The following is a 22,384-nucleotide window of genomic DNA, read 5'->3' as shown; positions in this document are numbered from 1 at the left end:
TTCAATCGGACCAGAATGCTCTCCCTACAAGGAGCGAGACTACACACCTTGTATGGAAAGTTTTCGGCAATACCGCTCTGCATGTTCTACCTTCAAAAAGTAGTGCCTACAATAACTTTTGGAGCAGAAGCAGGCTGGAATTTGGACCATAAGATCTGGACCAAATTGGAAAGCTTATTCTGGCGGCAAGTTCTGAGACTGCCTAAATATCTCTCAATGACGATCATACGCCATGAACTGGCACTGGAAAGTCTCTATGGAACAGTACTCTGGAAATCCTTATCATTGCTACGCAAGATGGAGATAATGCATTGTGAACCAGCCTTTAAAATATTAAGATCAGAGGGAAAACATCAACATACAGGCTTGCTTTTGAGATGGTCAGATAAAGTGAAAGCCATCATGTTAAATGCAAATATCTCAATGGATACATTGTTGAATCGCCCACAAATTGCGAGAATTAAATTGAAAGAGTGGCTATGGATAGACAATTTGGATAGGTACGCAAAGATGCCGACAGCTTTAGACCTGGGTCCGACAAAGAATAAAGTGGACAATATTCCGAAATATTTATGCCAATTTCCCTCACGATATCATAGAGATCGATTTCTCAGACTTAGACTGAACCTACTGAAAACAAACCAAATGCTGGTGCTGAGAAAAATAAAGCTAGCTACCGATGAAGCTTGTCGGCATTGTGAAATCCACGTAGAGACAATAAAACACCTAACAATTGAATGTGTGGCCTTAAATGGGCTGAGATCCATCCACTTGAGTGAATTCAAGCCTGCAAATGACTCGATGGAAGACCTGTGGATCCGGATACTGAGTGGAAGCTTGGTACATTTAACCTGCTCAGTGATACATTTTCTAGATAAGGTCCTAAACTGAAAAGCATAGAATGTAATTGTAAAGATAAATTGGGACTTATGAACTGGTATGAATTGTAATAAAAGTTTGTAAAAAAACTAGATGTTACAAATAAAAAAAAAAATTAAAAAAAAAATGTGCAAATAACCTTTGCACACTTTGTAAAAGTATGAGATCATCGATTGCGGGGTGAAAGAAACTAATCAATTGGAACTTAGAGAGTACGCTTAAATAATCTGCCTGGCAAAAAGGTTTAATGCTAGCTCATCTGCTAGATCCCTGTCTGTCCGTTTAAGGATCTCATGAGTCACAAGTCACATTATACTGAAGTAAAGGCACATTTCAAGCAGACTCAGTGCCTAGGTACTTTCACAACTCTTGAGTTGGATACATAGTGGTCTGTCAGAGCTACACCTAGACTCACCAGGGCATCTTCTTGCCTGAAGAGAACTGCAAATTCCTTCAAAATAATGATTTTTCCATTGATGTCTTCCAAAGTAAAGTGTTCTTCTTCCCTGTAATTAAGGACACCAATTAGTTGTGTTCAGAGGTCTAACCATAACAAAAGCACTCAACAACATTCATTAGTCACACAAAGTGAGAATAGTCTGACCCTGGTGCCCCAACTAATTAAGCACAGAAAGGTGTTTCAAAGCAAGCAAATATCAATGTTCAACACTGGATAAACTCCACAGAGGGTATTGCGTTTGTTTGCTGACAACTGTTTTTTAAAGTAATTTTTCTAAAATGTTTACTTCGAAACAATTTTGAATTATATAGCAGGGGTAAGAAGCTAAAAGGGTGGGGAGAGGGTTGGGGAAGGGATAATAGCATAAGGGAGGAGGGATTGGGGGGGGCTGCCCCAAATATAAAAGCAATGTTGATGAGTTTTTTTGAAGTAATTTCATCGAAAAAAATTACTTGTAAAAAACTGTTGTCAGCAAAGGGACATAGAACCCCACAGACTGTAGCCTAGATTTCAGATGAATAAATGTGGATGGCAAGTTTTTTTGAAAAATGTCCCAGATATATTGTTAAACTACTGCTGGCAGGAAACGCATTCATATGTCTGGCACTTTATCCTTGACAGGTGCACAAAGTTTCTACAGTACTGATGCTGTTTAGCTATTGCAAGCAGTGGGCACTCTTGATTATGATATCCTCTCCTGCAGGAACGTGCCTATAGTGAATACCAGTACGAATTTTCTTTTGGCATCGCTGTACTCTGTATTAAAGAAGACACTGATTGATTACCGCACATTAGCATCTTCAAAGAGATCTTCCATTCTGCATCTCTTTCCAGCATCTTCTTATACAGTTGGGTATGCTGCTACCACAAATGTTAGGCTGAAAAACAGCACTTAGACTGAAGCATTTTACAGCATAGTCAATGCTCCTGCGCCCAGCCAATGATTAAGGGTATTCATTATTGTATTGTATTTGTCATTGATATAGCACCTTTTACCATTATTATAGTCTCAATGCACTGGTAGGGGCAACACCCTTGGTGGACTGAAGTCCAGAGTGTTGGAGGTCAAGGAGTAAGATTAGACTGTGTGTGTGCATTTGACCACTGGCCAGCCTCTGGTAGAGACATGGATGGGTGTTAGGAAAGATTTCTCTAGAAGCAACTTCTCCATATCCTATGGACCCCTAAACATTTAGCTTTTTTTTGATTTGTTAAATGCTTGACACTGCGATAAAGACTATCATATCAACATAAGTAAACAAGGCGCTACCCACATAGCAATAAACACATTGACACATAAATAATACATTAGCCGCATGAGCATGGACAGCAGCCCGAAGTAAGAATTTACAGCATTGCCACAGGGAATTTGTCAAGTTCAAGGGGGATCGGGAGAGTTTGTGTTTCCGGGTCTGTCGTTGGCAAGTGTTTGCATATATTGATATTGATCTTTTATTTCTATCCCGCTCGTACACAGGTGTTTCAGAGTGTGACAAGGCAAGGGAGGGGAGGAGGGGAGAACAAAACAGCGATCTTACTAGGCCCATTGACATTGAGAACACGCAAGTGCATGGGAGAGGGGGAGGGGAAAAGTGCATGGAAGGGGGAGAAGTGGAAAGTGCGAAGCAGAGGAGAAACAGATAAATAACAATAAATACATAATAAAGGCAACAAACAGTGGTAGTGCAGCCAGCAATTTGCAAGTGCTAGGTTTAAGGCAGCAGACAGGGTAGGTCTGATAAGTGCAGGAAGAAAAAGGGGGTGCTGTATGGGTACAGATAGAGACCCCAGTGCAAGGGGTGGCCCGGAACCAGTGCGGGAGGGTGGCAGGGTTAGCAGGTACCTGGGCTCGGAGGACAGAGGGTGGCCAGGTGCATGGTGCCAAGAGAGAACAGATCAGCAGGGGAGAGGGGGAGCGAAGGCAGAAGAAAAGAGGAAGGTCTTGAGGTGATTCCGGAATCGGAGATGGCTCTCCTCAAGTTTTAGAGTGGCAGGGAGGCTGTTCCAGATGGAGGCACCAGCCGAATATACACACGGAAGGGGGGCCAGATGTCCAAAGGCCTGTTACAGACCAGTTGCAGGGCTTGCCAACGTTCCTCAAGATCTGATGCCAAAGTAACGTCCCAGAGCCATTGTTCCACGGTGGGTGCAGAGGGTCTCAACCACAACAGTAATATGCAGCACACAGCAAGGACCATGCAAAGGCTAGCAAGTTTGCGTTGGGCACGCTGAAGTGATGAAAACTCATGAAAGAAGCAGTTCATTGTACACGGTGCAATTGCACAATTCAGCATCTCAGATATAGCTGTACAGAACCTGGCCCAAAACGCTGTAACCTGGGGCAGTCCCAGGCCATGTGTAAGTAGCCTGTGGCATCTAGGGCAGAGGGAGGGAGTGATCCCGGGACATGAGGTGCAATCTGGATAGGGTGACTGTATGGTCTTGTTGAGTGGCCCATTTGAGTCTTACCGCCCCAGTATGCCAGAGCAAGCCGTTTACAGACACTTTTAGGGTCTCGAACACCGTTGCACCAGGCCATACGGAACATTCAAAAAGCGATATAACAGTTGTGGCAATATGACCAATTTAAGGAGCGTCACCTGCCCGGCAAGCGTTAAAGGCAATTAAGCTCAAGTGCAGAGCTTTTGCATAAGTTGTTGCAGATAGAGCCCATAATTTCGATCATATAGTGATGCCTGATGTCTATTGATTTTGACCCCGCAACATTTAATCTCACAGGGGGACCAAGCAAATCCCATGAGGTCATGCGGGGGCATAGTGGCGTCTGTTAAAGGGAACAGTTTGGACTTAGTGCAGTTGACCCGGAGTCCAGAGTGGATCCCGAACCAGTGGACGTCGCGCATGATGGGAGCGAGGTTCACCGCAGGCTCTCTGACGTACAGCAATGCATCATCTGCATATAGAGATATGATCTTAGGTGAGCCAGAGAGCCTGACCCCTCTGTGCGCATGCTTTTGGCGGATCAGGTCGGCTAGTGGCTCCATAACTACTGCAAAGGTGAGTGGGGAGAATCGCCAACACTTTCTGGTCCCCCTGCAGATGTCAAAAGAGGGTGAGAGCAGGCCGTTAGTGCATACCCTGGCCACAAGCACTGTGTAAAAGCAGCCGTATCCACCAACAGAAGTGGGGGCCGAAGTTGGATTTTTCAAGCACCGTCCAGAGTAAGCGCCAGGAACCGACTTGCAGGCCTTCTGCACATCTACCGCAGCTGCCACTGTTCTCACCCCGGGTCTACCCAAGCCAGGTTGAGGGCCGTAGAACGGCCAGGCACGAATCCAGTCTGGTCCGGGTGAATAAGGTACAGTATATAGGGCAAAAGTCAGACGGACATTACTTTCGCAAATATTTTAACGTCCCTATTGATGAGCCGCATTGGGTGGTGGGTTTTTTCGGGCTTGAGAACACTGATCCCCGCCTCCCTGAGCGTGGAAGGCAGCAACCCTCTCGAGCAGGATTCTTCCCACAAAGCAGTCAATTGGGGCACCAGGTGGGACTTATAGCATTTGTAAAAATCCATGGTAAGGCTGTCCGGGCTGGAGGCCTTGCCAGAGGGCAGGGCCTCGATGGCTCGCAATATTTAATCCATGCTCATGGGAGAGTCAAGGGTGTCTCTGGCCTCATCAGAGAGTATCGAGAGCGGGAGCCCATCTAGGAATGCGTTTATGTCTGGGTCAGGCACATCACTGTTATTAGCATAGAGCGCAGCGTAAAAAAGACCGGAACACCTCATTCAGCTCCAGCGCCGTGCGGATCAGTGTTCCAGAAGCGTCCATAATGAGTGGGATAAGGCAATCCCCCTCCTCTTGCCGCACAATGCTGGCCAACAGTCTACCCGGGCTTTCCCCCTCGCCATATTGGCTTGCGGCCCCTGGGCTGTGCAGGAACCTCTGCTCCCTATCGGCGTGGCTCCTAAAACTATATAGTTCAGTCTTGATTTCACGGAGTGTGATGGTGGCCGGGCTAGCTGCGTATCGTGTTTCAAGTAATTTGCGGAAGGCTTCGCTGTCCCGGATGTTCCGACAGATGGATTTTACAATCCTGGATTCTTTGCCAGGGCCATACCGCAGATATAGGCCTTGAAGCTATCCCACAGAATAGCCAGGGAATCCACAGTTCCAGCATTAATCTCAAAATAAGCCTCAATGCATTCCCCCAGCTCGGCCTCAAATACCGGATCCAGTTGTGCTTGTGGCTTAAGCATCCAATAGCGTCCCACGGCATACGTCTTGCCCCAAGCCAGAGTTAGTCTATTCAGGGAATAGTCAGAGTATGTCCTAGGTAGTATATCCGCTCCCTCCGTCCAGCCAATTAGCGTCCCAGATACTAGCCACCTGTCGATCCTGGAGTGAGAGTCATGCACAGTTGAGTAAAGGAAGAACTCACAGGACTGAGGATGCAGCAGTCTCCAGGCGTCTTCTGCCCCTCAATTAGGGCCCAAGCGGTCCTTGACAGTTGCCGGGCTTTGCTGCCAGATCTATTGAGATTAAGATCAACTATGGTGTTGAAGTCCCCACCCCAAGGAATGGGCACAAGAGGATACGTTGCCAATAGGTTTATTACCTGAGAGTAGAAATCGGGTCGTCTACATTGGGCTCATATATGTTCAACATAACCACCTCTAGTCAAGACAGTGTGCCGTGTATCAAAACATATCACCCAAGGGGATCAATGTGTGTAGCTTTATGTACTTATTCAAGTGATTTATGAATAAGGATCATGACACCTCGGCTTTGAGTGGAGTAGCGTGTGTAGAAAGGCTGTGTGTCCCAGATTATAGCGAACGTATCGCAGCCCGCAGCTAAAGCGTGTGTTTCCTGTAGGAACAGAAGGCGGGCCTTGTGCCGTTCAACATATAACTGTAGCTTCCACATTTTGACATGATTGATCAGACCCCTGACATTCCAGCTCATACATATAAGAGTGTCAGCCGCCAAACCGACCATTGCAAGCAATAGGTCATGGGCCCAGCACAGGCCAGTGTGAGGCACCTTGCAAAGAAATCTTCAAAGGGTGGTCACCCATCGATACCCTATCACGTTTGTCAAGCTTTTCTATTTTAACTTCCCTCAACCCTCCAAACCCCTCCCTCACCCCCTCCCAATCAGGAGAGTGAACACCCTATACCAACCAAACCAACGACATTTGCAACTTTGCATGGGAGGACTGCTCGCAGTTTACAGCCCGGCCCACGACACAGCAAGAGTATTATATAGCAAGTATGATGTGCACAGTGCTATGTGGGCAAACCTTTCACAGGAAGGCAACAGGTAACAGTCCTGGGTAGATTCCAGAATCTAAAAGGATATATTGTGTCCTGCATCAGTGCCCTAACCAAAGTGTGAATCAGTTATCCAACAGCAAGCTGGAAGGGTGGCCAGGATTACCCTGGGAAGTGTTGATCCAGAAATGACATTGCCTCCTCAGGGATTGTGAAAAAGTAAACTTTCTCCAAGTGTTTGATCCTTAGCTTGACAGGGAACAGCATTGTGTATTTAACTCCCAGGTCTCGGAGCCGCCTCTTCACTCCCATAAAGGACTTCCGCTCCTGCTGTACAGTAATGGAGACATCAGGGTAAAGATGAATTCTGTTAGAGCACATTAGCAGGTATGCTTTTGCCCGCAGCAGAGCGTCCTTGTCCCAGTAGTTCAGGACACGGGCAATAATTGGTTGAGGAGGGGCACCTGGCTTGGGCGTTGAGGTCAACTAGCGGTGAGCACGCTCTATCACGAACTGAGGGGACAGCTTAGGGCCGTCCAGCAGGGAGAGGAGAGTGCGCTCTACAAAGTCTTCCATGGGGCCCTCGATGTTGTCTTCAGGTACCCCAATTAAGCATAAGTTGTTGTGTCAGGAGCGAGACTCCAAATCTTAATTTTTTCGGCTGACAGCCTGCACCTGTTTGGTAAGTGAAGTTATGTCGGCTCTGAGCGAGGTGATGTAGTCCTCTGCCAGCCCGATTCTGGTCTCGGTGACTCAGGTGTCAGTCCTTTCCATACAGGCCTTTATAGCGCTGATTGCGCCACTCATGTCATCAAGCTTAGTGCTGAGGGTGGTGAATCCCTCCCTCATGTAGTCCATTAGTCGCTGTATTTCAGTAGGTTCACCAGGTGTAGCTACGCAGGGCCTGCAACCACATCCTCCATCACCCCCGGTTTATGGGGGAAGCTTTAGTATAGATATTAATGGAGCATTGTTTCCACCCCCCCCTTCTTTGGTCATGACTGTGTCTCGGGCTAGCAAAGATGCAATATAATTGTTGTCAGGGTGAGGTTGGTAAGGCAGCAGATACGTCAGGTGCCACACCCTGTGTAGCACACTCCGGGTGGGAGTTAGCGGTAAGATCCTTAATGTGGTTGCGCAAAATGGTGTCTGTGTTTGATCAGAGGCATTGTGGGGCCCCTCAAAGGGCCGGGCCCCGGCGGTCCGGCAACTCCGCAAGCATCACCTATGGTGCCGTAGTGCACGCGGGCCCCAGCTCCACAATACTGTGCAGCCCGAGCCGAGGCACAGTGTCTATTGTGGTGAGCAGGCCGTCTGGAGCAGGCAGTGTAGGAAGAGTTAGTAGAAGGTGCAGGGCGCACAAAAGTTATAGCCCGGACGCACCAGGAATAGGCAAGCCGCCCTTAGCAGATCGCAGAGGAAGGCAACCAGGGAACTGAAGGTGGCACCCCAGGCAATCCAGAATGAAGGGACGGCCCGTGCTGAGTCACTCACCGCTTCGGTGTTAGGCCGATGATTATCCAGCCAGGGCAGCTCCAGTTTCCCTGTGATATGTCCGGGCACCGGTGAATTTTCAGCGGAGAAGGTGTGGTGTCTTCGTTGGTTGGGAGCCCTGGCGGGCAGTACCCCTTGCTGATCGTGCGTACCATACAAGTAGGCGCTGACCTCCAGTCTGTTCGGGCTCCACCACGAGCCCGGTACCACAACATGGGCTGGAAGTGTGCAGCAGGCTACGCGTCAGTGAAGCTCAACCTCGCTGCAGGCCAGCCGTGGTGCGGTGGGGCTGCCAGAGCCCAAAGTCTGTCAGCGAAGAGAGATGGGGTTCCGATTCGGTAATATACCCGTTTGGATTAGTTTTATGCACAGCAAGTGTATGTGTGATGCTGCGCAGGGGCCCCGCAACAGCATTCCCAAACTTTTTGCTTTTAATTTACACACTGACCTGACATTTTGCAGTGCACTCCACTGGCCTTTTGCTCACATGTTATGGGGAAACTGACTAATCCTCCAGGCTGTCATTACTGTGAAACTATGTTTACCTTATTTGGATAACATTTTATCCAATACAGTTTTGGCCTGCATCCCTCGAGGTGAGTGGAGTCCCTGGGCCTGCAACCCCAATTTTGCAATTTTTGACTAATGGGGAGCTTTAACATTATATTAGCAATCCAAACGTGCTCCTTTCTCCGGTCCGAGGCCTGCCCGCTTCCTGTTTCCATTATGCTCCCGCCTCCCTTCATGCCCTTGGCAATCCTGATTGGACATAAGCCAACAATATGATCAAATATCAGCAAGGGACTAGCCACGTTGCTGCTGCCCCCAATCCACTTTTGGCCTGCATCCCTCAAGGCGGAGTCGAGTCCCTGGGCCTGCGACCCCATTTTTGCCATGTTTGACTAATGGAGAGATTTAACGCTATATAAGCGCTCGAATCATGGTCTCTCCGTTCCCTGGTCCGAGGCTTGCTTGCTTTCTGCTTCCATTATGCTCCTACCTCCCATCACGTCTACAACAACCTTGATTCGCCATAGAATCCCTCTAAAAGCACCCTCCCAGGGCAGCCCCTGCCCAGGTAGCCCACATCGAAGGGCCAATAGGCAAAGGGCAGCTCCTGAAGAAACAGCTCCAGACAGTGTTTGCCCGTGTTCGCCTGAGAAGCCTGCCGCAGTGAGCCATATCGCGCATTTAGCCCATCTGTGTTAGTGAGCCATATCTCGCATTTAGCCCATCTGTGTTAGTGAGTCATATCTCGCATCTAGCCCATATGTGTTAGTGAGGCATATCTGGTATCTAGCCCATCTGTGTTAGTGAGCCTTAGCTCCTGATGCCTAAGGGAGTAGACCCTTTTAAAAATTGAAATTATCTTGCATTTAGCCCAGCTGTGCTAGTGAGCTACCTCTCACATTTAGCCCATCTGTGTTAGTGAGCCTTATCTCGTGTTGAGCCCATCTGTGTTAATGAGTCTTATCTTGCATTTAGCCCATCTGTTTTAGTGAGCCATATCTTGCATTTAGCCCATCTGTGATAGGGAGCAATATCTCGCATTTAGCCCATTTGTGCCGGTGGGCCACATCTGGCACGGATGCACCGCGGGACACAGGGAACACATCACCCTTGGAGGAACCGGTGGCGGTACTTGCTGCACACCAGAATGTATGAAAGGGGAAAGGATATAGGCCGCATTTAGTCAGAACAGCATGGGAGAAAACTAACCCTACTAAAAATTCACCCTTCTGCATACACCTTTTCCAACTCTCAACTACACACAACATACCTCTACAGCACAATATACCCCACATTTCTCAACACCACAACAATAAAACAAACCACACAGTCTCGCCCAACACCACATGGCTGCTACCAACCGAAAAACACAACAAAGCTCAGTGAGCAGTGTCACCGAACTGAAACTGTCAACAGCACATCAAAGCTCTCTTGCTCTTTTTTTCCCCGCTCAGTCTGACTAACTTACCCGCCTCCCTCCTTGCGTTACAGATCCGCCACAGCGCCAAGATACCACGCAGGTGGCAACAGTGCACGGTATAAGTACCATTAACATAACATTGCACAATGCATCTTCCAATGCAGTGCAATGGGATTTCTTTTTGAGTGACCCTAGACTATAATCAAGGGATTCTTTGCTGACCTAAAATGTGCTAACGGCCAAACTTGTGTCCGCAGTTAATTTTTGATACTTTTCACTATATTATGGGTTAGCCTCACAGTGTCCAACAATGGCTGTGCCACAAGATTTTAGTTTGTACCTTGGCCATTTTGTGTTTGCACATTCTGCCTGCTGTAAGGAAGGCATGGTATCAAACAGTGAAGACAGACACAAGTGCTCTCTGTTCAAGGGTGTTTATTGAACTTCAAGGGGGTTGGGAAAACGCCTATCTAAACCTAAATCTAAGGATGGTAGCAAGCTAAAACCATCAAAATAAAGATAACGCAGTCCTAGTAGTGCCTTCATCAAAATAAAAGGGCCTATACTAAAAAGCCTGCTGCCAATTCCTACCTTTAAACAATAAACAGTGTGGGAAATGATGTAGATACCAAAAAGTGTGCCATGAAACAAAATGTCAGGATGACGTGATAGTTGGTTCCCCCTCCCCACGTTTTCACCACAGGACAAGGCAGTACACTTGGGCTTGGAACACACTTCAGTTCGGCTAAGCAGAAGGGCACAGTTCCAGTTCATATATCAGCTCGCCACAACCAAAAGTCTCTTGCTCAATCAAGGAAGGCTTCTCCCTTGCAAGACAAAAGTTCAACAAAGATTGTTCAATGTTTCTTTCCTCAAGAGTTTACTTTTCTAGCAACAAAAGTCTTTTACTTCCACTTTGAGTACCCCTCGTCCAGGCTCAGACTCCCTTTTCACTTTAAAATTTACCATATGCCTCTCTGTCTGACTCGGGCCTCTGTATGGTTCCGTTCTCAATTCACACCACTTTCACCTTTCACTTTGAGTCCCCCTCCGTCGGGCTCAGACTCCAATTTCTTTCACAGTTCACAACAAACAGAAGACTTTCAATTATGCAAAGGATTTGACTTAAACCCTCGCAGGAACTCTTCGATTCTCTTCTTCATTAATCATATTCACATTGCATAAGTTCTGTTAGCGGGATACATTCGGGCAGACAGCTTTTCGATTGGGCACACACGTGGTGCCGGACCACTCTGCTGCTTAGTATTGTGCATTCACTTCTCAAACTTCAGAAAACAATTATCAGCTTTCCCTTTTTATTTGTGTCTTTCATCAAACGCCTTTTCCATTCGACTTCATAGGACACTTTGCTGCCACCTGTAACCTTCGTTCATACGCAGCCCGGTTTCACACAGTTGCCTTCAACCCACCGGCTGTATACAAGGTTCGGCTTGCGGCTTTGATCATGGAGTCAAGGGCGATAGGACAGCGGCTGCACTTCTCCCACCACAGGCAGGAGGGCCCCTGGTATCTTGGACACTCATGAAAGGATTCTCTGGCCTCACTGAGCAGCATGTTTGAGGCAGAGGCCTCAAACATGCTGCTTCCGGGTTTTCAACAGCCTAGTGATTTCTTGTCAAACGGCCCAAAGGCTTCTTCCTCCTTGGTTTCGTTCTGCCACATTTCATCTGGCTTCCTCGATTCAGCTGCGGTCTGGAATAGACTACTCCTTCATGTGCTCCGTCTCATTCCTTGCCTTGCTTGAAGTGTGTTCCAGTGCTCTGCCTTTTATCCAGGTGGGGAAGGAAAGCGGGATTCAGGTGTTCTGCCTGACTGCCTGACTCTGCCTGACCACGGCACCGGGACATGTTCGAGTCGGCCTTTCCCCAGTGTGTAAAGAGAATGTATATGTGTTCGTGCAGGGAAGGGGAACCGGGGGAGTTACAAAACTCATGCACTTGATCGGGAAAGGGGGAGTAAATGTTTTAAAGGGAGGGGGATACCGTGTCTCACCATAAGGTGTCCTACACTGTAAGGAAGGCATGGTATCAACAGTAAGACAGACACAGGTAACCACAGTACAAGGGTGTTATTTTGAATTTCAACAAGGGTATGATAAACGTCTATCTAATCCTAAATCTGCAGATGGGAGCAAGCTACGACCATCAACTAATAATAATGCAGTCCTAGTGGAGTCTCGTCAAAATAAAAGGGCCTATACTAAAAAAAACTATTGCCAATCCTTACCCCTAAATACAAAAAGTGTGGGGTAGTGTTTATGAAAAAGAAAGAAGTGTTCACAAAATGATAAGCCAGGATGTTCAGGACATTGACCTCCCTTCCCCACGTTTTCAGCACGGGACAAGGCGGTTCACTCGAGCATGGCACACACTCTGGCTTCTTCGGCACGAGGATACAGCTCACATACCAGCATCAGGGCCTTCTGTGCTCAAGTCTCTTTTACTTATCAAAGTCTCTTGATTCAGAGGGCCAGATGCCCCTTTCCCCTTATAAGTATTCAATTCAGGTGTTTAACTCTTCACCATGGATACGCCTCAGCTGGGCTCAGATCCCCTTTTCCAATGTTCAGAGAATATTCTCTCTCGGGTGACTCATGGTTCACCACTGATCCTTCAGCTAAGTGCAGATCCTTCTTCTTCCGCAATTAGTCTCCCTCAGCCGGGTTCGGACCAATTTCAGTTCATATTAACTATCGAAGACTAATGTGCAATAGGTGTAGCTTGACCCATTGCAGTACCACTTTGATTTCACAATTTTCTTTTACATTTGCCACCTCACAGTTGGATAACCAACAGAGACCTTCGAATGAGCACCCACGTGGCGCTGGACCACTCTATTTACAGTATCTATCTTGGCTTCAAAAGTTCAGCCACTCCTTTCTTGTTCAATTATATTTGCGTCCCTCGTCACATAAGCTCACACACTGTTCCCTTTAGATTACTCCATGCAATGTTGCTGCTTGCAACCTTGGTTCTAACACAGACCGGTCTGCAATCAGTCTCTCCAATTCACTGGCTGTGCTTACTTTACTGGCGCTGCTTTGTTGTAGGAGCCAATGACAGTACCACGGTGGGAAACGCTTCGCCCCACCTCGGCTATTGACACGGAAGTGCCACGGGTAACTCTGATACACAATGCAGGTTTCTTCAGCTTTAATCCCAGGTCTTATGTTTCTTTTTCTCAAAGGCTTGTGAAAGTAACAGTTTTGCTATGAAAAGATCAAGCGCACTTCCTCCTCGCAACCCTTCCTGGTCTTGCCGTCTTTCTCCTCGTATTAAACTGCATTCTTGGAACTGCTGCTTCCTCGTGTGCCTTGCCCAGAGTGTACTTTCGTGCCTAGCCTTTTATCTGTGTGGGGAAGTGTGATGGAAGTCAGGTGTGTGTAATGATCAGTAATTTCCTGACTCTGCCTGACCATTGTGTTACATGCAAGGTATATGGCTTGGGTGTTCTCCGTTTTCTCTCACAGTGAGCTGTCCGTGAGAAAGTGTTAGTGTCGGGAAAGGGGGAGGGTTTGAGTTCCTAAGTATCCTACCTGGTAGGATGGGGAAAAAGGGTTACAGGGAAGGGGATACTGCGTCTCACCATCTGGTGTCCCACTCCTACTCCCCGAAGACCCCCCATCCAGGTGATCCTCACGCACTGGTCCACCCCCAGGAACTCGATCCAAAAGCGATAACCGTGTTCTGGCCACCTGGATGACAGATCCCTGGGGACTAGTGGGTGAGGCACCTTCAGGTTTCTCACAACACCCACTCCCCAAGGATCCCCCATCCAGGTGATCCTCCCGCACTGGTCTATCTCCGGGGTCTGGATCCAATATAGCGATGGTCGTGCCTCGGGCCACCTGGATGACAGATCCTTGAGGACTAGTAGGTGAGACACCTTCTGGTTTCTCACATACCCTTCTCCTATGCGATTTGACTGATTCTGCTTCACAGGAAAATCGGGAACGTAAATCTATATTCCCCTGTTCTTTCCCTTTCCGGTGTTCCACTGTGAAGCAGTAGGGTTGAAGGTCTGCTCTTGGATTTGATTCCTTTCTCTGGCTTATCCAGACTAAAGGAGAATGGTCAGTCACTAGTTTAAACTTCCTACCCAGCAGATAATATCTTTGATGGATATTGGCCAACTTGATTGCAAGGGCCTCTAATTCAATTACTGAGTAGTTCTTCTCCTGTGGGAATTATTTTCTGCTGGTGAACAAGATGGGATGTTCCAGGCCATTATCTGTTTGTGACAGTACTGCTTCTAACCCAGTCAGGGAGGCATCTGTTCGCAGAATAAACTTGTTTGAGAAGTCAGCTACTCAACGATAGGGGTTTGGCGTCGAGTTTGTTTGAGGTTGGCATAACGGATCTCACCTTCTTCTGTCCAGTGGATCTTTTGTGGTTCAGCATTTTTAAGTTTATCCGTTAGTCTAGCGGTCTTATCTGAAAACCTCGAGATAAACCTGCGGTAATACCCTATAAGTCCTAAAAACGTTCTAAGGACTCTCTTAGTGTTAGGTGTGGGAGCGTCTAGAGTTGCCCTTACTTTCTCATGCTGAGGTTGCACACTACCGTTCCCCCACGAAGAATCCAAGGCATTTTACCACTGATCTGGCTAATCAACACTTCTTCGGATTAGCGGTGAGCCCAGCTTGCCGCAGCATTCTCATGACGGTATAGAGATGGGATAGAAGTTCTTCCCAGGTTTGACAATGTTGTCAATATAAGCTCCACAAAAGTGGGAATGTGGTTGGAGTAAGTTATCCATAAGCCTTTGAAAAGTAACTGCAGCCCCATGTAGTTCTAAGGGGAGGACTTTAAATTGGAGTAATCCAAAAGGGGTTGAAAAGGCAGTTTTCTCTCCATCAGGCCCATATGCCCGTACTTGCCAATAGCCTTTTGTCAAGTCTAAAGTGGATAAGTATACTGCGCTACCTAGCTTCTGGATCAGGTCGTCTATCCGAGGCATGGGATTGGCGTCAAAGGCCGATATAGCATTCACCTGTCGGAAATCAATACAAAACTGCTAACATTGGTACGTTTTTCTAAATAGAACTATAGGGGATGACCAAGGACTAGAAGAGGGTATGATAATATTAGCTTGCAACATGGTTTCGACCTCTTCGATTACTATGTTTTTCCGGGCTTCTGGGGACTCAAGGCTTAAGATGGACTACCTTTCCCTTCGGGGTGTTGTTATAATGATACGTGCACTGTACTCTACCAGGCTTCTCACTAAAGACATCCATAAAAGAGTTAATAGGGTCAGCTAGATGTACCTCTTTCTCTTGCTACAACTCTTGAGGAACAGTATCTACACTTGAGTTTCCTCATGTACTAAGCAAGATAATATAGAGGATGTGGTGTCTACTAGGCTTTCCTTCCACTCTTTGAGGAGGTTAACATGGTAATGGTGTGTTTTCTGTTTCTTATCTGGCTTAGGCCACTCTGTAAGTGCAGTTACCAGTGCGCTCTATTATCTCATATGGTCCCTGCCACTTGGAGATAAGCTTATTCTCAGATGTGGGAAGGAGAATTAGCACCTTCTGGCCTATCGAGAAAGAGCAGAGATTCACCCTTTTATAATATGCCTGTTTTTGCTGGGCTTGGGCTTTCTCCATGTGTGTCTGTACCAAGGTTCTTACTATGGTCATATGCTCTCACAATCGTGTGGCGGTCTGAGATAGGGGTATTGTTGTTTCCTCTCTTTCCTCCCACGTCACTCTGAGCATGTCGAGAACGTCTCGAGGTTCCTGTAGTGCTTACCTGGACTCCTCTGGACCGTAATGCCTTCTCTGCCTGTGGACCTGTTACCTGGGCATTTTTTTAATTCCTTTTCTGTGTAAACAACAAAACAATAGAACTGCTATAAAGTCTTTTTTCTGAGAGGTTACTGTATAACTGTGTACTTTGATAATCCCTTCCTTCTCACCTGTGTTTATTTTTTGTGGAACTCTCCATCCTGCTATTCAACAGGGTGCGTTGGAATGAAGCACAATGAACTTTGGAAGGTGTGTTCTATAGATTCTTGCCTTTACAATGTCTTGCTTTCCCAGAATTTGTCTTTGGGTAAGTATCTGGAGAATATACTGTAGACTTTTAGATCTTGAATAGTTCCTACGTTGGAGAGATTTCTCTTTCTAATATTTTCCCTTTTACTTGCAGGTTCTCGGAACTCAGAAAGATTAATAATGGCTGTGGAATGACTGCGACGTTACTCAGAATGAAGAAACGTTTTACGAACGTAAATTCGTCTATACGAAGTAACTGCAGCCTTCAGGGAAGAGCGCAGGAACAACTGTGCAGTGAAAATTTGAAGCACCTTCAGGTACGTAAACTTATTTAAACTTCTGTTTTATTCTGTTAAGTTTGTTTCTTAATGAAAATACCTCGTTTGTCTGCAGGTTTTCGAAAAGCTGAGGAAAATACCTTCGGAAGATGCATAGGCTGCGGAAGAAACTTCTGACTGAAGATTCTGCGACTGCGAGCAAGACTGCTGCTTGAAGACGCTGAGGCGGTGAGAGAACTTCTGACGGAAGATGCTGCGGCTACGAACAAATGCTGAAGAACTGCTTCAGAAATATCTTTGGTTCGGTAAATATTTTCTATAACTGTAGAATTCTGTGGGGGCGTGGCCTGGCGCCGAAGAGAGAGGAATGGCGCAGTGAGAGCTCCTGCTTCATCTCCGCCATCAATGTTAATTGTGGCGGAGCAGTGACATGTGAAAGCTCCATAACATCTATCTGGAGGGAGGGAGGAAGGGACGTGGCACTGAATGCTTGCAGCCTGGGGATCCATGCGCCCTATCATCCACACTTCTGCGGTCCTTGATACTCGTCCACGCTGGGAAAGAAAATGGCGGCGGCTCCGTCCCGGAGCTTCAGAAGCGTCAGTCCTGCTGGGGAATGCTTCGCTTCGCATTGCACTCCCCATAACTAAAGGAATTCAGCGAACCTAGCCGCCGGAGACGTGCTGCCAACACTGTTGCTCAGCAGCCTAGAGGAGCAGCAGATTTATCCGCCCATTCCACCCTGTCGGGAGGCCGCCCGCCTCGTCGGCAGTGCTGTGGCAGAACCACAGGTGGAATCCAGTCCGGGAAAGCAAGGAGCACTGAGCTGAGCCTGCCACACCCTGGGCAGGTCCCAATCCACGACCGGAGTCACTTCTTCAGCCCGGGGGCACCCAACGTTACTCACGCATCACGGTAGGTGGGGGGCACCGGGGAGTGGGTGAGTCTGCTGTGTTCCCTTCACCGGGCCCCCCCTCCCTCAGCTCCGGTGGAATCATGGCCCTGACCTGTCAGGGCTGGCATGCGCATACACTTTTTCACACCCCCAGCTGGGGGCTAGGCTTTCAGGGCCCCATCCCGGTGGGTGGATCGCCCCTTCAGGACCACACTAAGTGTCTCCTCTGACCGCAGCCCCTATCCTGCCCTGCCTCCCGGAGGGCATGGGGCCCTAATGAGCCGCTCCTCATGCATACAGGCATCCTGTTGGATTTGACTGCTCTACTGCTGCACAGCCCCTGCTGCTGCCGGGCCCTCTTACCCTGCGCACCCAAAACTTGACTCTTTTACTGGCAGTGGTGCTGGGACCCGAACGCACATCTTAACTCCTCATACCCGGAGCTTCCCCTCCCATTTCTGCACAATTAGGGCAGCTAGTGGACGCTCTGACAGGTCCCGGATTGTAAGCACTGCCACAGCATCGCACATTAGTAACTGCAGCTTCGGCTGGGAGTGCAGCCGGGTCCCCAGAATTTGATTCCCGGCCCCCCTGGCTGTGATCGGGGGCCTGAGATTCAGTGCTCAGGGAAGTGAGCTCACCAGTGGCATAAGTGGAAGCCCTAACTACCAGCGCTACTCCGCTATGCAGGCCCTGACCACCCTACACCCTCTCTAACGGCACCCTGTCAGAAGGGTACCCCCTAAAGGAGGCCATCCCACCCAGGGGTAAAGGGGGAAAGATGGCTAAAGGTGGGAGGAGCAGCAAACAACTGGACATTGCTACCTTAATGTCTCAACCCACTATTGAGAAATCGAGAAAAGGAGACCCAATGGAATCACAGCCGATGGAGCACCCAGAGATAGTGGCGGAACCCACCCCATCCCAACCGGTCACAAAATCAGACCTACAGGAGATCCTTGCAGCCATGACGCAAATATTTCAGAAGGGAAAAATCTTGATCTTGGGAAAAATGTCCACCCTGGATCAACAGGTTGCATCGGTGGAAGGCAGAACAGCAGAGATGGAGAATGCTCTGCAGACAATCATTTGAAGCAGAAGGAATGAAGGACAGATTGGCAGCCCTTGAAGCAAAATGTGATTCCCTGGAGGCCAAACAGGAAGACGCCGAGAATCGTTGAAGGTGTAATAATATCCGCCTGAGAGGCATACCCTCCTCGATCTCGGATGGGGAACTGGAAAGCTATACTAAGGACCTTTAGAACCTGGGAAGTACCTGAAGTACAGCTGTTGGCTGGGACCACTGGCTCAGAACGTTGCAGAGGCGCTGCTTGACGCGGCTGGGAAATCCTTCGTAGCAAAGCTGACAGGACGTATTTAAACGCAACACGGAAGTTGCCTGTCCTTGAGGAGCCCCAATTGCACTGACTAGATATCCACTTTTCAAACCCGCCCCTGACCGCGCCCATTGGTAGCGTTAAATACGCTGTGCACCTGCGTGCGCACCTGGGAAGTACCCGAAGTACGGCTGTTGGCTGGGACCGCTGGCTCAGAACGTTGCAGAGGCGCTGCTTGACGCGGCTGGGAAATCCTTCGTAGCAAAGCTGACAGGACGTATTTAAACGCAACACGGAAGTTGCCTGTCCTTGAGGAGCCCCAAGTATAAACTCTAAAAGCTAACTGCTATTACGTTAATGGATAAAGATTAAGAGGTGTGCTTGTTACTGATTCTCTGCCCCTCCTCTTTCAGATGCACTGATTGGATATCCACTTTTCAAACCCGCCTCTGACCCCGCCCATTGGTAGCGTTAAATACGCTGTGCGCTGCGCACCTGCGCGCGCACCTGGGAAGTACCCGAAGTACGGCTGTTGGCTGTTTGCTGCGTTGCGCAGTGTGCAGTCGAGCAGCTTTGTGTGTCCAGATTCACTTAATCTTATTCCTGAATAAAGGCACGGGATCAGGGCAATTTATAGAAAAGGGAAATACACCCATATGAGTGGTACTGGTGGAAGAAGTTGATCTGAGTAAGGTACGTGAAGGTCAATACGTGTATACGCTTGATTGTGGGTACTGATTTATCTCCTCAGAACGTAGGAGTAGTAATGAAAAGAAAGTTTGCCTGGGGTAAAAAAGATCCAGCAACGGCTATGAATAATATAAAAACGCGACGTATGAGTATGGCGCATGCTATTGCAATAGCTCTTCCATTACCCTCCGATTCTGATGAGGATCTAATTGAATGTGCCCAAAATGAATCCGCCAGAATAATTATTGAAAAGCGAGATGATGTGATCCCTGCCTCCCCTCAGTCTCTGTTCAATGAGGGGCCGAGATTGGGACTAGGGACGGGACCGATATGGGATGGAATGCGGCAAATCAGTCACAGCAAAGACAGAATACCGTCTCATTTATAGATACACCTCACATATTTACCTCTGGAGAAATAACTTTACTGGGTTTATCTGAACACTTTGATTCATCCACACAATGTTCTAATTCAGCATGTAACATTTTGAATACAGAGGAAGCTATGAGCAAGTCCAGTCGCCTTCAGACTCCAGAGAGAAATGATGGGATTCATGACTATATACTAAAAGAAGTGAAGTTGCAGACCCGTATTCTAAAAGAAATCTTGCTTGCCATGACAGCTTTCCCTGAAATGCTAGTTGAAAATATGGCAAAGTGGAAAGTAATGTCAGGGGAAGGTTCTCTAAATAATTTACCTAATACATTAAGCAATGGTGATCAGGACTCAAGCGAGTTACATTTGCTTCTTCCTAGTCCTGGCATTGTAGATAATGAACAGAGTGTTATTGAGGTGCATAATACTAGGAATAACAATAGCTTGCCGGAAGATTTGCAAATTCCTGCTGCAGCCAATGAGCCTATCAGGGTGGCGGATATATTTAATGTCAAGATATCTAAAAAAAAAAATGAAAAAAATAGGCAAAAACAGGTGCGAGCTCAAAAGGCTATGAATGCATCTGCCTTAAAGTCTTTGAGAGACATTGATATACGCAACCCTGATTTGGCAATGGGAGGGAAAAACGTTACAGGACAGTCAAAAGCTGGGTTGGAAGTGTGCCTGGATGATGGTAAGCTGGAGAAAAGAGGGACGACGACAGTAATCCCTCGTTTAAATCCTGCTACCAACAAGAAGAGGTGAATATCGCCCAGCTGGGGCTTGAGAATGGCACAAGTACCGAACCTAGGCCGATTCTGGCTTCTGATACAGGGTCAAATAACGATCTAAAGGTGACTGGCTATTCTGATGCAGTAAACAATTTATCAGATGCTATGAAAAATAAAATAGTCACCAATAGAATTGACACTAACTTGAAAAACCTAGAAATGGGCATGCTTGATATTTTTGATTTATTCAAGAACCCTGATGCTCAGATGCGAATAAAGATACCCCTCAGAGATTTGAAGGTGAATGACAAGTCGAATGAAATTGCTGAGAATGCTAGTAAGCTAAGGCAAATACATGAGGAGCTAATGGGTGTACAAAGAGAGAGATCAAAGGAAGAGAGAAGTCCTGAGAGAATTAATAAAGAATCCTTGACTGTAGATCAGACGTGCACATATAAAGGGGTTCAAGTAATCTGTGACCCTTTGGCGAGTGTGACGGATAGCCTAGTAGGAATGCCTGTACCAGAAATAATGACAAAGAGAGATAATATACCATCTAAAAAAGATGACACAGAGGATAAAGATCAGCCTTTGACTGTGACAAATGTGCGAGAAATAATACAGGAAATATTGTCAAATAAATCTGGAAGAATGCCGGCGACAGAAAATGTAATCATTGGTAACGGTATGCCGATTGACAATAGATATAGTGAACTAAGTAAAGGCTCCTGTGTAAAATCTATGTATGAAGCGAGAGTACAGGGGGCTGCCAGTTCTCATTGTGAAGATGCTATTAGGGAGCACGAGGTGTACCCCCACAGAGTGCAGGATATGGCATATGAAAATTATGTGAATAGGAAAAATCAGATCGGTAATCAGTATGATAAAGTGAGACGGCCTGATCGTCCTAGTGATCCAAGTTTGATCTTATACTACGTGTTCGATGATGGCTACTACCCGATCTTAAATAGATCATACATCTTGAACTTGTTTAGAGAGATACCAGAATTAGCTCTTTTATCATCTTGTGATATCCAGCTAGTGGACTTTATTGATCCACATAGGGTGGACTTTGTGCGCCTAGTGATTGCATCGCCTATGGTGCGAGCACTTATACTCAAGGAAGCTGGGGTTCTGCAAAAGAGGGGGTTTGACACGTAAGAGTATGTGGATTCTGGTGAGAATATGCGAGAGAGAAATGAGGAGCAATACCCTCGAAATAATAGTACAAGAGAGAAACAAAGGGTGATGAATCAAGTAGGGGGTGAGCACTTAACTTTAAGTGAAATGGACGAATGGAGATCGATGGCGGTTTCACTTAGGGATACTCTGGAACAACTAAAAGGTATGGAAAAATCCCTTTAGCGATGATAGCTTTTTTAAATTGGTGTCTTGGAATTCTAGAGGACATACACACCTGGTACAAAACAAAGAATTATGTATGAATTTAGGGAAATTTGACTTTGTTTTGTTACAGGAAACTTGGGCATGTGGACCACTGTTATGGGACGGCTTTGTTGTCCTCTGCCTGTTTGGCACGAAGGGCAATAGAGTTCGCCCCAAGGGTGGTTTGGCGCTCGCGTATCGTAATGATCAAGATATATCTCTGATAAAAGAGACACATGTTCATGAGTCATGCCAAGCGGCTAATTTCAGAATCGTAACCAAAGAGGGCACTACTCACCTTATGATCATTAATATCTATTGGAATGATGCGGAAAATGATGATCTTATGCTTGAAAAACTGTTGTCTGATCTAAATACATTGTTAGAAGAGTGGATAGTGTCCACCCCAAATGGTTTGATAATCCTAGCAGGCGATCTGAATGCGGATTGCGATCTAACAAGTAGTGAAAGAGCAGTGAGATTAAGTGGGTGTTGCAACCAAAGAAGGCGAATAGATAATAAACAAAATAGGGGTGCGTTATGGTGTAATTTTGCAAACTCCTGGGGGCTGACACGGTTGTTTAATGATAAACCTACCTGGAAGGCGCGTGGGGTTTCCTCAATTATTTTTGATTTTGTCTTTGCAAGTGAACACCTAATTGGAAATG

The 22,384-nt window shown here is 47.1% G+C and overlaps 1 protein-coding gene across 6 annotated transcripts in view; it reads right to left on the bottom strand.

The window, feature by feature from the left end:
• ACD (ACD shelterin complex subunit and telomerase recruitment factor) overlaps positions 1 to 22,384 on the bottom strand; it is a 1,158,043-nt gene that overhangs the window by 804,509 nt on the left and 331,150 nt on the right. For all 6 annotated transcript variants that reach the window (XM_069613510.1, XM_069613508.1, XM_069613512.1 and 3 more), the window contains one exon: positions 1,295 to 1,385. In XM_069613510.1, the coding sequence (XP_069469611.1) occupies positions 1,295 to 1,385 (91 nt within the window). The remainder of the gene's footprint in view (positions 1 to 1,294; positions 1,386 to 22,384) is intronic.

The sequence above is a fragment of the Ambystoma mexicanum genome, chromosome 5p (assembly GCF_040938575.1).
Source record: "Ambystoma mexicanum isolate Mex_15411 chromosome 5p, UKY_AmexF1_1, whole genome shotgun sequence".
NCBI lineage: Eukaryota > Metazoa > Chordata > Amphibia > Caudata > Ambystomatidae > Ambystoma > Ambystoma mexicanum.
This window is presented reverse-complemented; position numbering and strand designations above follow the sequence as displayed.